The 15,014-nt window shown below is 34.9% G+C and overlaps 2 protein-coding genes across 7 annotated transcripts; one reads left to right on the top strand and one right to left on the bottom strand.

Annotated features, from left to right (window-relative positions):
• Nucleotides 1-1,148: 1,148 nt before the first annotated feature.
• On the top strand, nucleotides 1,149-5,730 carry LOC108461192 (FHA domain-containing protein DDL). Of its 6 annotated transcripts, none has more exons than XM_017760939.2 (10): nucleotides 1,149-1,362; nucleotides 2,072-2,658; nucleotides 2,894-2,922; nucleotides 3,487-3,553; nucleotides 3,770-3,920; nucleotides 4,372-4,486; nucleotides 4,563-4,610; nucleotides 4,703-4,748; nucleotides 4,839-4,909; nucleotides 5,391-5,730. In XM_017760939.2, the coding sequence occupies exons 2-10, from the start codon at nucleotides 2,107-2,109 to the stop codon at nucleotides 5,428-5,430; spliced, it is 1,119 nt and encodes a 372-aa protein (XP_017616428.1). In that variant the 5' UTR covers nucleotides 1,149-1,362; nucleotides 2,072-2,106; the 3' UTR covers nucleotides 5,431-5,730. The 6 variants fall into 6 exon arrangements, with proteins under 6 accessions (XP_017616428.1, XP_017616426.1, XP_017616427.1 ...); XM_017760937.2 differs by having other exon boundaries at nucleotides 3,767-3,920; XM_017760938.2 differs by having other exon boundaries at nucleotides 3,484-3,553.
• A 1,146-nt stretch (nucleotides 5,731-6,876) lies between these two features.
• On the bottom strand, nucleotides 6,877-9,788 carry LOC108463116 (septum-promoting GTP-binding protein 1). The gene is made up of 6 exons (XM_017763067.2): nucleotides 9,345-9,788; nucleotides 9,128-9,245; nucleotides 8,947-9,043; nucleotides 8,811-8,850; nucleotides 7,968-8,051; nucleotides 6,877-7,410 (listed from the first exon to the last, which is right to left on the bottom strand). Exons 1-6 carry the CDS (start codon nucleotides 9,672-9,674, stop codon nucleotides 7,246-7,248), a joined length of 834 nt encoding a protein of 277 aa, XP_017618556.1. The 5' UTR covers nucleotides 9,675-9,788; the 3' UTR covers nucleotides 6,877-7,245.
• Nucleotides 9,789-15,014: the final 5,226 nt, after the last annotated feature.

Here is a 15,014-nt window from a genome sequence, read left to right as displayed (position 1 = left end):
TCTTCCTTGTTATTTTGCGGTCGTTCTATATTGTCATTATCAACGTTTATTGTAACATAAAAAATATTTACTTGGTAGCCATATAATAAAAAATAATGTTGTAATGATTTGAATTTAACAAAGAAATTCAATAGTGTTAGCAATTCCTAAGAATTCATGTCAACATTTTAATCGGAATAAAGTATTTATACTAGCCAATAACATTAAAAAAGTTGAGGTGCCAAATTATGTAAATAATTATAGATATTAAATTTCAAAATTGAGCAAAGTGTAGGGACCAAAATTGAATTTGACCATTATCATATAATTTCAAAAAAAGTAAGACATAATAAATTTAGCTCTTAATGTTTATATTTTTTGTCAATTTAACTATTATTTTTACTAAATTGCCCTTAACCTTTTAAAAAAGTTAAATTTGACCATCATCCTTTCACATAGAGTAAAATTATTATATTTTTAACTGAAATACTGATTAAAATGTTATTTTTTTAAACATTCTAGCTTGCTTGGCAATCCTCCTATATACTTCATGTTATTTTTTGAAGTTTTATAAATTTGAATATTTTATAAATTTTAAATTATTTATTAATATGACATAAGACAAATAATATCGTGTCAGTATAAAGTCTATATCATGCAGGTTGTCACACCAATATCGTTAAAAATTTAATGTTTTATCTGACGTTTCCATAAAAGAAAAGTGATTTTGACTCTCTTTGAAAAGTTAATGGCCAAATTTAACTAAAAAATAAGATTCAAATTGACAGAAGATATAAATATGAAGGGCTAAATTTATTATTATGTCAAATAGTAAAAGTTGTGTATTTAGGCACATGCACACCAACATTTTAATCAAAATAAAATATTTAGACTAACTATGACATTATAAAAATTAAGGTACTAAATTATGTCAAAACTAATATAGAGATTAAACTTTAATTTTAAGCATAATATAGAAACTAAAACTAAAATTGGAACATTTTATTATATAATTTAGAACCTCAAAATTTAAGGATAGAGACCAAAATTCATATATAATTAAAAAAGAAAAGAAAAGAAAAGTAAGAGGGTTTGTTTGTGTATTTGGACGGGTGTTATGTAGAGAGTATAGATTTGGTTGGTGGGTTAAATTTCAGCTTAGCATTCGGCAGTTAGAAGCCAAATATTGGGCTTCTTCTTCAAAATTGATGAGTACTTTTTGGGTCTTTCACTTCTTAATGGGCTTTCCCTCTCTTTCTTTCTGTATCTCTCTTTTATCGCTCCTAAACCCTTATCAAATCAGAATCTGCAGTTTTCTTCCCTTTGTTCTTCCTTCTTTCTTTCTGAAACTTACTACGATTTAGTTTCGAACATTTTTTTCCGGTAAGTCGGTTCTTTCTTCTTCTTTAAAAATTAAATCTTTTTCCGTTTTCCTTTTACCTTTGTCGAAGCTAAGGGTAGAAGTTTTTTTTTTTTTTTTTTTGTTTGGGGGGTCTAGAATCAGTTCTCATTGCTATTATTTTCGAATAAATTATTTTTCTCTAAACATTTTTATATATTTCCCGTTCTGTGTATTCTTTATTTTGCCTATTTTAGTCGTTTCATTTATTCCGATTGGTCCTTCTGAGTTCTAACTTAGACAGTTCTGTTTCTTGCTTTGTTTGTTTGAACTTTTATTTATGTTCTATGCCTTTTTTCTGATATATTTATGTTGTTATTTTTGTCTTTAGTACCATATTTGTGCCTACCTCAAGGTTAGCTGACACTTAAATTATAATTTGTCTTAGGCTTATGTTGTAATGTTGTTGAAGTTCTTTTAGTATGTTATGTTGTATGCAATGGTTCGAAATTGTGATCAAATTGTGCAACACTTCTTAGGTAATGCTATTCTTTAATCTTAACTCAAAACTAAGCTATGGTTTCTCATGTTCTTTTTCCTTAGGTGCCCCAATGAAAATGATCCAAGTTTTTAAAACTGTTGACTTAGTTAAGGAAAAGGAAATTAGAAGCCGTATAAATATTTTTTTCCTGAATCTTATCAGGAAAAATGGTTATAATTTCTCAATTGCTGAATCTATGTTACTTATTGCAGCCTAAACGTGTTGACGGACTCTCACCAAAAACAGAATGGGACGCAATTCGTCCAACCATTCTGAGTCTCCAGTTAGGAGGCGAGGGTCTCCTCTAAGGAGGAGTCCGTCTAATAGAGAAAGATCACCTGGAAGGCATAAGAGTTCACATAGAGGAAGCTCCCCTGTAAGAGAAAAGTCTCCTTCTCGGCACAGGAGGTCTCACAGGGATCATTCTTTGGAAAGAGAGAAACGTTCTAGCCATACGAAGTCTCCAAAACATGCTAGTTCACGTTCTCCTTCTCCCAGGACAAAGAGGTTGAGGAGACCAGAGGCTGAAAAGGAAGTTGAGAAAGTGGAGAGGGAGTATGAGAGAAATCATAGCAGGGGTAGTGAGAAGAGTACACATAAGGATAGAGCTTCAGGGAAGGAAAGGATTTCAGAGAGGGAGATGGGGGGTGACAGAAAGGATAGACGGTCGGGACGAGATGATATTGATAGCAAGTCTAGTAGAGGAAGACAGGAGCGGTCTGTTTCTCCATCGGATTGCCACCACAGGAGCAGGCATAGATCTCGCTCACCTGCTTCAAATTCAAGATCTCGGGATGAGGTGTCCATTGATATCCGTTTTATTTCTTGCCTGTTTAGTTTTATTCTGTTCTAATTTCCATTGTCCCTTCAAGTATAAAGAGCTTTTTTTTTCACATTCTCATGCTAACAAGCACATTAAGCTTTACAAGGATATGCAGTTTTCAGTTATAACATTGATGGACTAATATTTTCTGTTTTTCTTCCTCTTGAGTTGATGTGTACATGATTTATTGAAAAAAAGCTTTTCGTTTCAGGTAAATAATTCAAGAGGTGCCGAACATCGGTAAGCTGCTTCTTAAGTTTAAGCCTCTTCATTTAACCTTCAGCCAGGATGTTTCTTAACATATAGAATTTGTGTTATTAATTTTGTTGATGTCTAAGAAACATCGAACCTAAAAGTTTAAGTTATTATATTAGTGCCTTTATTTTGTTGTTTTTGGTTCTAATGTCCACTTTTGCCCTTAGCTGTCTTTATAGTTTATGATCTATTAGTTCCTCTATTTTTTATATGATAAGAGTTGCCACATGATTTGCTATCTTGCTTCTATGGGATTTCAAGAAAAATATGTTGTTGAATGTACTTGCTCTTTTAGGTTCGTACTTTATTATTATGGTTATGCTTTTTATTCCGACTCTTTATGATTTAAGTACCAGTGGCCGGAACCCATGGATGTGGGAAAACTTGGAAAAAAAATTGAACATACTCATCTCAGACATGCCTTCATACCCATATCTGACATGTCTTTATACTGACACCTAACACTCATACCTAAGTCCGAGTAACATGGTTCTTTTCTTTTTCAAGTTCTAAATTGTTTAACAATAGGTTCTCTGTCTTCTTAAGCAGGGATGATGAAGATGATTCTGTTGCTAAGATGAAGGCAGCTGAGGAAGCCTTGGAAGCAAAACAAAAAGTAACAAATAGCTTGTCTGCTACCTGTTCCTCTTTTTTTTTTTTTAATCATGTTTTATAATTTAAATTGTTCTTGGTACTCTGAAGATATTTATGGAAAATTACACTGTGGTTCTATTGTATTTATACTGCATGGCTGCACCATGCATTTCTTAACTAGTTTGATAAATTTTATGTGTGGTGTTTAATTTTTCGTTATTGTCTGTGTAACTAGCAGCAAAAACCTACATTTGAGTTATCTGGAAAGCTTGCAGCAGAAACCAACAGAGTTAGAGGTGTGACTCTGCTGTTCAATGAACCCCCTGATGCTCGAAAACCCGATATAAGATGGCGACTCTATGTTTTCAAAGCTGGCGAAGTACTAAATGGTTAGTCCAAGATAGCTTCCTTCCAATTTCTTGTATTCTCTTCCTATGATTCTACAGTTTCCCTTTTTTTTTTAATCGCACTTAATGTTTTTCATGCCTTTACCTTTGACAAATATTCTTGTCTACTAATCTTCAGAGCTATATAGCATGATCCAAACCTAATATGAGTATAATTTGTTTGTTTAACTCCATCTATACAATGGAGGTGAGGTGTACTTGAGAGTTGGACCTTTTGGTTTTAAATTTTGTCCATTCTTGATTACATGTCCCTAGAATAGTAAAACTTCTAAATGTTAAGTGATCTGTGATTTATACTTAACTATTGCATTGGAACCTGAGGATTAGAACTTGTTGTTTTCATTATATTGGTAAGAAGTTAATGACCGTTTTAGAAAGCAAGGAACTTGTCCCCATGGTTCTTGGCTTGTTTTCTAATTCATCTTGTTTGCAGAACCCCTTTATATACATCGCCAGAGCTGTTACCTTTTCGGGAGGGAAAGGCGAGTGGCAGATGTACCGACAGACCATCCATCCTGCAGCAAGCAACATGCTGTCATTCAATTCCGGTATATTTATACTTAGCGGTTATTTTCTCAGCATTTCTTTTGAAAATCATTTAATGAAATGTTTCTTCTTTATCAGGCAAGTAGAAAAAGAGCAACCTGATGGTACATTAACCAAGCAAGTAAGGTATGGCTAGACCGATTTGAAATTTTACTTGTGTTAGCTATGAATAATCATGATGAATTCTCGTCTTAATCTATTTTGCCTTTGCCTCGTAGGCCTTATATAATGGACCTTGGAAGCACTAATAAAACTTTCATTAATGTGAGCAATTCATCTCGAAACCTTTATTAATTGCGTAGAAACTTGATTGGATTCCTATAATTTCATCTAAATTTCCTTTTGCATTTGCAGGACAATCCAGTTGAACCTCAACGTTATTATGAACTTTTTGAGAAAGACACCATTAAATTTGGTAACAGTAGGTAGGGCACTTAACAATATTCCATGTGTTCTTTCTAGTTGCATAATAGGAATGAAGTAATATAGAACAACATGCACGAGAAATTATGCATGCATGCCTACATGCTTTGGAGAGCTATTTGTAGCCATACACCCCAAAGTTACTATGATATTGGTTGATAAAGGCTTCCCTGTTTTGGTCATTCTGCAGTCATCACACTACATTCTGCTGCTGTTATTATTGTTTTCATCTTCCATATGTTGTTGCTTTAGCCACTGCATTGTTCTTTAGTGAAGTCTATGCTGAACAATCACCCCATCGTATCCACAGGAGAAATAAGTTCTTATCTGTTTGTGGTCTAAGATGGAAATAATTTAGTTGTCATCTTGATTTGGTCGCTAGATACTAGCTGAACGCATAATCCCCTGGTCTAGTAGGGAAACATTTTCTTCTTGTGTATTGCTATTGATAGCCTTTTAAATAATTTGTTTTGGTTTTCGCAGCCGAGAGTATGTTCTACTGCACGAGAACTCTTCCCAGTGAGACACGCGCACGCACACAATCAGAAGGCCACCGCTACAATATAAACCAATCTCATCAGCTTGCACTAGAGGCAAGAATATATTTATCAACATCCTTATCACAAAATACAAAGACCGATGTCAATGTGTTCAGTTTTTCCACATTTGAGATTGAAGAGGTTCCTTGTAGAACTAGATGACTGGGTTTAATCTAGTGCGAACTTGTGTATGTCAATGATCTCTTCAAAGTAGTCAGTGTTGTTTGTACTTAAATTTTTTTCTCAAGGGCTTTTATTGAAAATGAAATTAAAGATTATTGGTATCCATACTCCATAGCACAGAGATTATTGAAAGCTTCATAGCATTTGCCATTGCAAAAAGTGTCCAAGAGCTTAGTCTTTGATTGTTCTAATCCAAAAAAAAAAAAACCGTTTTAAGTTTAAATCACTGCATGATTTCACTTTTTATGGAAAAAAAACAATTGTTTTTTGATTTCCAATAAGCAAATAATTCGCAGAATAAACTGTAGATTAATCCGTGGACGGTGACTTTTCCTAACTAATGTTTTGTTTTATAATTACTTGTGCTTTTACTTTTTGCAAAGAGTGGTCATTATTTTTAATAGTAACCTTTCTATGTTTTTTTAAATGGGATGCGTGATGAATTCAACTAGATCAGTCTAATTAAAAATTAAAAAAACAAAAAATAAACTCTCGATTCAACTAATTCGATCGTTGGTTTAATTAATTTTTAGTTGGCTTAATCGATTTTTTAATCAATTCAATTGGTTTGTATTGAATTTTTATCTATGCAATTCAAAAGCATTTTCTAGACTGATATTCCAAAAGATTTCCAGTTTGACTAATCGGTTTGGTTTAAATAACATTGTTTTGAGCCATGCTTGACAAAATATTTCATTACTAACAACAGCTTAATTTTGGGTCACACTTTTAATTTACATTATTTTAATTCGGATGTGTTTAATATGAGTATATTCAAATTTTAAAAGCTTTCACATGTTTAAAATATGATATGGAATATAAATATTTTATGCAAATCATGCCACTGAGCTAGTGACAAATTTGTATGAATTTTAAGTTAATTAGCATGAGATCTAAAATTCAATTTATATGGTTGTAAACCCATCCCATCCTAATGTAATTAAAAATATAAATACTTTATAATAAATAAATAAAAATCCAGATAACATTACTTTTAGAAAGCCTGTAATAATAACCCATTTTCATATTCTCTAAGTTGCTTGGAAACCAAGTGAAATCATGCCTACTCTAGTCAGCAACATCATCCCCCCCACCCCAATATTCCCTCTCATTTATCTATCTATATATATGTACGTATATTATTTTTAAAAGCTTTTATATATGTTTAAAACAACCTGTTTTCATATACTTAAATATGCATCTAAAGTAAATATTTAAAAGAAGTAGAGAGCCACAGAGGCAGCATGTTACTTGAATAAGTGTGAGTCTGAAGCATCACATATTACCTAACTTTGGAGTCAGTGTAAACTGTTACAATGAGAAAACTAGGAAAAGTAAAGCATTCAAAAGAAAAAGAATCTAACAATCAATGGCACTGATTGTGGGGCCGATTTACTGCTATGATTGAACAAACTTTCTTTTTTCCTTGTTCTTATTCTTTCTCTTTCAGCTATATTTACATGAAAAGAATAGCTATTTCGATCAACTTTTCATGTTCCTTCAACTCAAATTCAATTTCTGAATTTAACACAGTCTTTGAACATGAGTATTAGTTGCGATATAACCTTGAAAGAAAAATTGAGCATACCCGTATCCACCATAAGCTGATATGGGTTTTAGAAGTCAATAATTGGCTCCCCAATGGTCAAGTTTCTCTCAACTGTCCATGGCAAGTTAAAGAGTTTAGCCATGATGAATTTGAAGATCTTGTTCACATTGATATTATGTGTAGCACTTGAGAAGAAAAGGGTTGCATTCATTGCTCTGGCATATGCTCTTGCCTGTTTCATCAAATATTCACATTCAAGTTTGATTACTGTTAAAACTACAAGATGATACAAACAAACGCTTAGAAACATCAAATAGCTTTTTACTATGTAAAGGAAGTTTCTTTGACCAAAGTAATCAACCTTCCAATTTGGTATAGTTTAATCAACAAGGTGGCCCCTTGTGTTTCAATTTTTAAACATTGATTGTGAATGGAAAAGAAATGATCTTCTGTCACAAATGTCAAATGGCTGAGAATAGACTAAGGAAGACTCCACAGGACATTCCTCTTACACAAATCTGTCGTTTTTCAAGGCAAAATTACATGCATGGTTTTCTTGGATTCAAAAACGAGTGTCCGATAGATATGTGTTTAAGACGGGAATGTTTATTTTCATCCAAAGCTTTTCACATCATCCCGAGACGTGTTTAACACGGATTAGTTGAGAACATGATTGAGTGTTTGGTCAATATTTTTGAGCCTTACGACTGACAGCAATGAAATCAGAAAGTACATTGACAGAAGCAGATCTCAAATAATCATGCAGAATAACAAATTTAAGTTTTCTACCTGAGTCACTATAGTCCATTGCAAATCTGGGGGAAGACCAACAAAATCATCAAATTTGGTCCCTACCAATATTGGAATTGCTGTCTGCAAAATGAAGATAAGGAAACAGTAAGTAAAAACACTTTAAATGCAAATCCAAGATTTAATGTAATTTAGTTCGTGTAACCATCCTTATCTGGATTTGGTCATTACTCCCCACATACAGGTTCAAATCAAAGGATATGTGCTTTCAAATGACAATGCCTTAAAAGGGTCGATGGGCGTTTAAAGAGGACAATAACTTAAACGTAAGCGTAGCTGGTGAGACCAAATCCCAGCACGTAGGGCAGCGAAAGAGAGATGCCCTGAAACCCAATCTATAACCCCTTCTCTTACTGCTAGAGGCATCCTTATTGTTTGGGGGGGGGGGGACCTTAAAAATTTGGAAACTGATATTAAGAACAGAAAAAGCCATCATGAAAGTTAAGGGCTCCACTCCATTATCCATAAAACCCTTTATGGCCCTTATGAGTGAACTTCACATCAATCCTCTTTATTTTTTGCCAGAAAAGCCAGAATTTGACATCAATCTACTGACTTTTCCTTATTAATTGAATTCTGCCAATTTCCCCCACATTCATTTACAAAAGCATAGTTTCTTCCCAAAAGTGTCAATTACTGTATTAACAGTCAATTGTTAGGCTTAAAATTGCAGACTAATTATACATAAGTAATATTTCAATTTCAAGAATCAATACCACTTCCCTCAGGTGTAGGAAAATTTGGCCAAACAACTAATCTTAACTGCTCACTGACAGGGAAGGGAGACATGAAATTTCTATCAGAAAACACTGGCTTTAGTACCTGATTCCACTTTCTTGCTTGACTATACCATCCAACAACACTGAAAAATCCAAGAAAAAGTATTGTAAGCATCATAAAACTATAAATTTCAGTGCCCTTTTTATTATCCAATTAAAAAACTGGTTTTAAAACTAACCCGTTAAGAGTGCATCGGCTAGTTAGATCAAACATAAACAAAATTGCTACGGCATTTTTACAAGCAATTGGAAGAAGATCAAGTGAGTTACTGTCACCTGCAACCAAATAATCAGAACTCAGCCTAACAGCAGAAGAACAAAGCCCACAGTTCAAAAACAAATTTATAAATTAAAGATCACCTCCTACATCCCATATGCTGAAAGCAACCCTGGCACCTTGAACAAATAATGTTTTGTTAACCAAATTTAATCCAGTCATCCGTAAGCTTTTCTCTTGTTCATCCCCGACATATTTGACCTTCAAATGTGAAAAAAGAAACCATTCAAAACTAGTTATTCTAAGTGAAATTTCATTCAAGAACTAATGAATAACAGAAAAGAAAAATCATGTGCTTACAAGAAAGCTGGTTTTTCCAATTTGACAGTCACCTAACAAACTAATCTTCAGACTAACCAAATCCGAATCCGCTTCATTCCCATTGCATACCATCGGAGGATGATCCTCCGGCAAGGTCTTATTGTCGTCAACCACCACAACTTCCACCGGAGAAGAAGATGATGATGATGAATCCGGGCGAGTCAATCTTCTGTACTGAATAGGCCTTGCTATAGAAAAAACAAGAATTTTATCCCAAAGGAAGCTAAAAAATCTTCGAAAAATCGATAGCCTTTCAAGTATACCCCACTTAGTATTACGATGAACAGTTTTCATTGAAGGAAGTGTCATTTTTCATGAATAATTCCGGACATGGAATTGGAAGGTCGGTCGTGTTTTAACATAATATTTTGTGTTTCTTTTAGCTTAACCAACAGAGAAGGTGTGTATTTGTAACGGTTGACCGGTTTTTCTTTTGTGCTTTTTATTTATATTAGAATTTATTGGAGCCTTGGTTGCGTTGGTAATGATGAGAGTCTCAGATCTTGGCCCAATTTCATTGTTTTGCGTGTTATCTTTCTACAATGGTTTTAGTTTTAGTCCGTTTCGTCCTCTTTCAAATTTACGACATACTTGCGATTTTTAGTTAGTTTAAATAGAATGCCCGTTTTAAAAAATAATTAGCAAATTACAACCCTTTTCTCTCAAATTTAGAGAAATAAGTCAATTTTAGTCAGAGAAACCTACTAAAAGCATTATCTGCTAAGGTGGCAGTTAAGGGGTTGAAAGCTTGTAGAACGCGTTTTCAGCCTCCCTACTGTTACCTCAGTTAAAAACGCTTCTAGCAGAACATGTTTTCTTCCTTCTAATTTTTTTTTGTGTTAGGTATTGAAAATTTGGATAGAAAAATTTATTTGCGTTTGTGTTTTATGGAAAAATTGTGATAGTTTTAAGATATGTTTAAGTTCACGGTGATATGATAGCGCTTGGAGAACAACATATTTCATTTGTCATGTGAGAAATGCACCATCATTTTAAAATGTGTCATATTGCAACTCGGGCTCCCAGTTCACAGTGGTTATGCAGTCACAGATTCAAGTATAACTCGAGTCCCCAGTTGATGGTGGTTATGCGGTTACGGGTTCAAGTTTCATGCCGCCAGAAGAGGATGCTTTATAAACTCTATACATAAGTTTTAGATCATAATCACAGAGGAAAAAAAAAAGGCTCACCAATGTTATCAACTTATTTTTCTCTCCATCAAAGCATTATTCTTAACTTCATTGTCCGAAACTTATGACAGAGATGGGGGCAAGATGACTTTCAGGGGAGTGATTGTGACGGTGGAGAAAAAAACTAAAACTCAAGTTTGGGCGACAACAATTGTAGTTATTAATGAGTTCTTTAATCACAACAATCGCTGTTGTCCCGAGTTGTGTTTCAGTTTTTCTCCATTGATAATACTCTAAAATGACGTGTTTTTATATATTAATCATGTGTTTATTTTGAGCTTGAGCCTACTAATTTGAGCTATTTATGTCTTTTTATCTTTTAGGGACAAAATTGGAGGCGAAAAGTAAATTCAAGGGAAAAAGCGTCAATTTGGAGATTAAATGGGCCAATATGCAACGTGGGACAAATATGGTGCCAAAAGTGCGAACATGGAAGGCACAAGGACTTAAAAGCAAATAGAAGAGATTTTATTTTGGAAGACTCTATTTTATTTTATTCTATTAGGATAATTAATATTAAGATAATTATTAGGATTATTCAAATTTAGGATTTTATTTTAATTATCTTTGTTTATCTTTAATTAAATGTATTTATCTTTTTAGAATTTAAGTTCAATTAGACTATCTCCCTAGCACTATAAATAGGGGGTGAAGTGACTCTATTTGGGGGCATCTTTTTTTGTAAACACTCTCCCCCAAAAGTCTTTTGTTCTTTCATATTTCTTTTCAATAAAATTTCTTTTTCCATATTTTTATTTATTTGCTTTCCCTCCATTATCATGAGCCACTAAAAAACCCTTCTAGCCAAAAGTTGTCAATATTTCCCCAAAAAGAGTTCTTGAGGCCTAGAATCCGTACTTAGCCTTCTCGCCAAGTATTCATCGTTTCTCACACTAAGTGGCGACTTCCGTCCATGGCCCTTAAGAAGTAAGCTTTTCAAATATATGCAAAGGCGGCCGCTTTGTATGTTTTGGAAGGATGCATAGTCGGTTCGTTAACTTCTGCGTCGAGGTTGGCGAACCAAAGAGACAAAATAGCGTGGGATTCGCCATTGAAAGCGTTGATCTAGCATAGATTCTTGGCTAGAGGCGGGTTCCTAAAATCGTAAATCTAACCTTTGGAGTGATGGTCGTGGCGTCCTCTTCCACTATAGTGGCTTACTTGAGTCGAGAAGGATCATCCAAAAGCCAAGGATTGAGCCCAAGGCGGAATGAGACAACCGAGGTGGAACTTTCCCATAAGAATTTCTTTTCTCTTAAAACTCTCTTTATTATTTTTATTATTTTCGTAATCATAATTTCATAAACTTTAAATTCTATTTTTATTTTATTTTCGCTTCCAAAATCAATTCTTAAATTCTTTTTTATTTTTTTCGAGAACGCAGGTTTTCTTGGGCACAATTTCGCGAGATTTGAGAAACAAGCATTCAGTATAATCCGGTCCCTGAGGATTCGACCCTACTTCCCCTTTACTATTTCTTTTTTATTATTTTACAGGGAATAGGATATTTTTGGTGCTCTCAACGACCGCATCAAATTTTGGCGTCGTTGTCGGGGACCGGCAACATACTAATCTTGTTTTTCTTTGTTTTCTATGACCAGATCTGCTCCAGGTACTCTTGCGTTCGACTCAAAAATCGAAAAGACTGCGAAAACTAATCGAAAGGAAACAGAACTAAGGAAAAAGCAGTCAGTGGTGGTTGGAACTCAAAGCAATCCACCGCCAGAAATTAGAATCGACGACGAAGTAGAGTCTAGGGTTAACGAAAACCCTACTCAAACGTTAGAAAGTAAAGAAGAAGAAGTCGATTCCCCTGAAGAAGTGTTGAACACTAGGGTTGACGAAAACCCTAATTTAACACCTTAACTTATGGCTCAGACAATTCGGCAACTGGCCGAAGCCCTGACAGAACAACCGCCACTATGCATCGCGTATCCTACTATGGATACTGATTTAATTAAAGTTAGGCTTGATTCAGCTACTGCTAACTTTCCGTGGGTTACAAAATGAAAACCTCCACAAGCATTTAAAAGAATTCCATATGGTTTGTTTGAGTATGAAACCTCAGAGGGTAACTGAGGATCAAATTAAATTGCGCGCTTTCCTTTTTCCTAGCAGATTCACTAGGAATGGTTATTTATTTACCTCTGGATCCATTACAACTTGGGCTGATCTATCTCGTTTATTCCTTAATGTGTTTTTCCCGCATCACGGCTAAGTTAAGAAGAGAAATCGTGGGCATAAGGCAAAAAGACGCAGAGACTTTATACGACTATTGGAAGCGATTTAAGAAGTTGTGTGCAAGTTGCCCACAACACGATATAATGGAACAGTCTTTGTTCCAGTACTTTTATGAAGGCTTGAAACCCATGGAGATGAATATGGTAGATGCCGCGAGTGGAGGAGCGTTAGTCAACATGACTCCACAACAAGTAAGAGAATTAATCTCTACAATGGCTGCGAATTCCCAGCAATTTCGAGCCAATCCTGAACCCCCTAGAAGGGTTCACCAGCTAAGTAATTCTACCATTGAAGATAGACTTAATAGACTTACTAATATTGTGAATTCCCTTGTTACAAAAAAATCGAAACCAGTCCGAGTATGTGGAATATGTGTTACACCTGAACATACGACTGATGCGTGCCCTAGTCTGTGTGACGATTCTATGGCCCATTTAGATGCTATGGGAAATTTTCCTAGGCCACTACAAAGACGATACGACCCTTACGCCAATACCTACAACCCAGGATGGAGGGACCACCCTAATTTTAGTTATGGGGCTAATCTATGATATAACCAGCCATACCAAAATCGAGCCCCACAACAGTCGCAAGATTCAGGTAATTCTTTAGAAACTTTGGTCAATAAATTAGCAAATAATGTCCTTGATTTTCAACAGCAAACTCTCAATTTCCAAAGAGAAATGAAGGGTTTTCAGCAGAAAACTGAAGTATCCATAAGGGAGTTGACCACATCAATTGAGAAATTAAACTCTCAAGGGAAACTCCCATCACAAACAGAACCAAACCCGAGGCAGAATGCGAATGCAGTAATGTTACGAATCGGAAAGATCCTGGAACCAGTTTCTGGCAAGAATCTTGGTCAAGAAATGTCCCAAGAAACTCCAGAAAACGACGAACAGATCCGAGTGAAACCCCCACTGCCAAAAATCCAACCTCCATTCCCAGGACGATTAAATCAGTGTCGAAAAAGTAAAGAAGACAAGGAGATCCTCGAAACATTCAGGAATGTTGAGATCAACTTACCACTGTTAGATGCCATTAGACAAATTTCGCGGTATGCCAAGTTCCTCAAAGAACTTTGCACCAACAAACGAAAACTAACAGGTAATGAAAAGGTAAGTGTTGGTGAGAATGTTTCCGCAGTTCTACAGCGGAAAATGCCAGTTAAATGCAAAGATAGGGGTATGTTCGCTATTCCATGCAAAATTGGCCATTTGGGAATTAAGAAGGCTATGTGTGATCTAAGGGCCTCCATAAATGTAATGCCTTATTCTATTTATGAATCACTTAATGCGGGTTTTTGGACAAAGACAGGTGTTACCATTCAGTTGGCAGACAGGTCTATTGTGCATCTCGAAGGGGTCCTCGAGGACGTATTAGTCAAAGTCAATGGGCTTATCTTCTCTGCAGATTTTTATGTGATAAAAATGGAGGAGGATAACACTCCTGGGTCTTCAGACATCTTGTTGGGGTGACCTTTCCTTGGTACTGCGAATACTAAGATTGATGTACGAAGCGGAACCCTCACGATGGAGTTTGACGGGGAGATTGTGAAGTTTAATGTTTATGGCACTATTAGTCACCCAAGTGAAGTCTTGGACGTAAACCGTGTCGACATAATTGACTCATCAATAGAAAAAACTTTTGAGTCATCTTATGGAGATAAACCTAAAATGTTGTTTGATGATTTTGAATCTGTTAATAAATTATTGGCTCCCATGAATACTAAACTTCTACCTCCTGTTGTGCAGGCACCAGATCTGAAATTAAATCCACTTTCTGAACATCTCAAATGCACATTTTTGGAGAATGATGAGACCATTGCCGACTTAAAAGGGATCAGCCCCTTGAAGGAAAATACGGAACCAAAGAAAGATGCGCAAGGACAATTAAACCCAAATATGGTGGGCGTGTTAAAAAATGAGAATTTCCAAGCTCATAAGAACAAAAGAATTCAGCTGGAACAGCCCTAATACTAGTTGAGGCGTCAAGCTAGCGACGTTAAACAAGCGCTTGTAGGGAGGCAACCCAATCTTTATTTTTATTTTTATTTTTATTTTTATTTTTATTTTTATTTTTATTTATTATTTTTCTTTCTTTTATTTTATTATTTATTATTTTATTTTATTTTATTTTAGTTAAATATTAATAAATTTCTCTTCTTCCATCTAGGTGAAATGGAGCGAAAATACGAAGAAAAAAAAAGACAGAAAGT

The sequence above is a fragment of the Gossypium arboreum genome, chromosome 13 (assembly GCF_025698485.1).
Source record: "Gossypium arboreum isolate Shixiya-1 chromosome 13, ASM2569848v2, whole genome shotgun sequence".
In the NCBI taxonomy this organism is placed as follows: Eukaryota; Viridiplantae; Streptophyta; class Magnoliopsida; order Malvales; family Malvaceae; genus Gossypium; species Gossypium arboreum.
Note: the sequence above shows the minus strand (reverse complement) of the source record. Positions and strands in the feature narration are given on the sequence as shown.

Coding starts and splice junctions, on each gene's coding strand:
- LOC108463116 (XM_017763067.2), bottom strand. CDS start 9,674: ATGACACTTCCTTCAATGAAAACTGTTCATCGTAATACTAAGTGGGGT. Junction 9,246..9,344: donor TTGGAAAAACCAGCTTTCTT/GTAAGCACATGA, acceptor TCACATTTGAAG/GTCAAATATGTCGGGGATGA. Junction 7,411..7,967: donor AATGGACTATAGTGACTCAG/GTAGAAAACTTA, acceptor TTGATGAAACAG/GCAAGAGCATATGCCAGAGC.
- LOC108461192 (XM_017760936.2), top strand. CDS start 2,107: ATGGGACGCAATTCGTCCAACCATTCTGAGTCTCCAGTTAGGAGGCGA. Junction 3,554..3,766: donor CCTTGGAAGCAAAACAAAAA/GTAACAAATAGC, acceptor CTGTGTAACTAG/CAGCAAAAACCTACATTTGA. Junction 3,921..4,371: donor AGCTGGCGAAGTACTAAATG/GTTAGTCCAAGA, acceptor TCTTGTTTGCAG/AACCCCTTTATATACATCGC.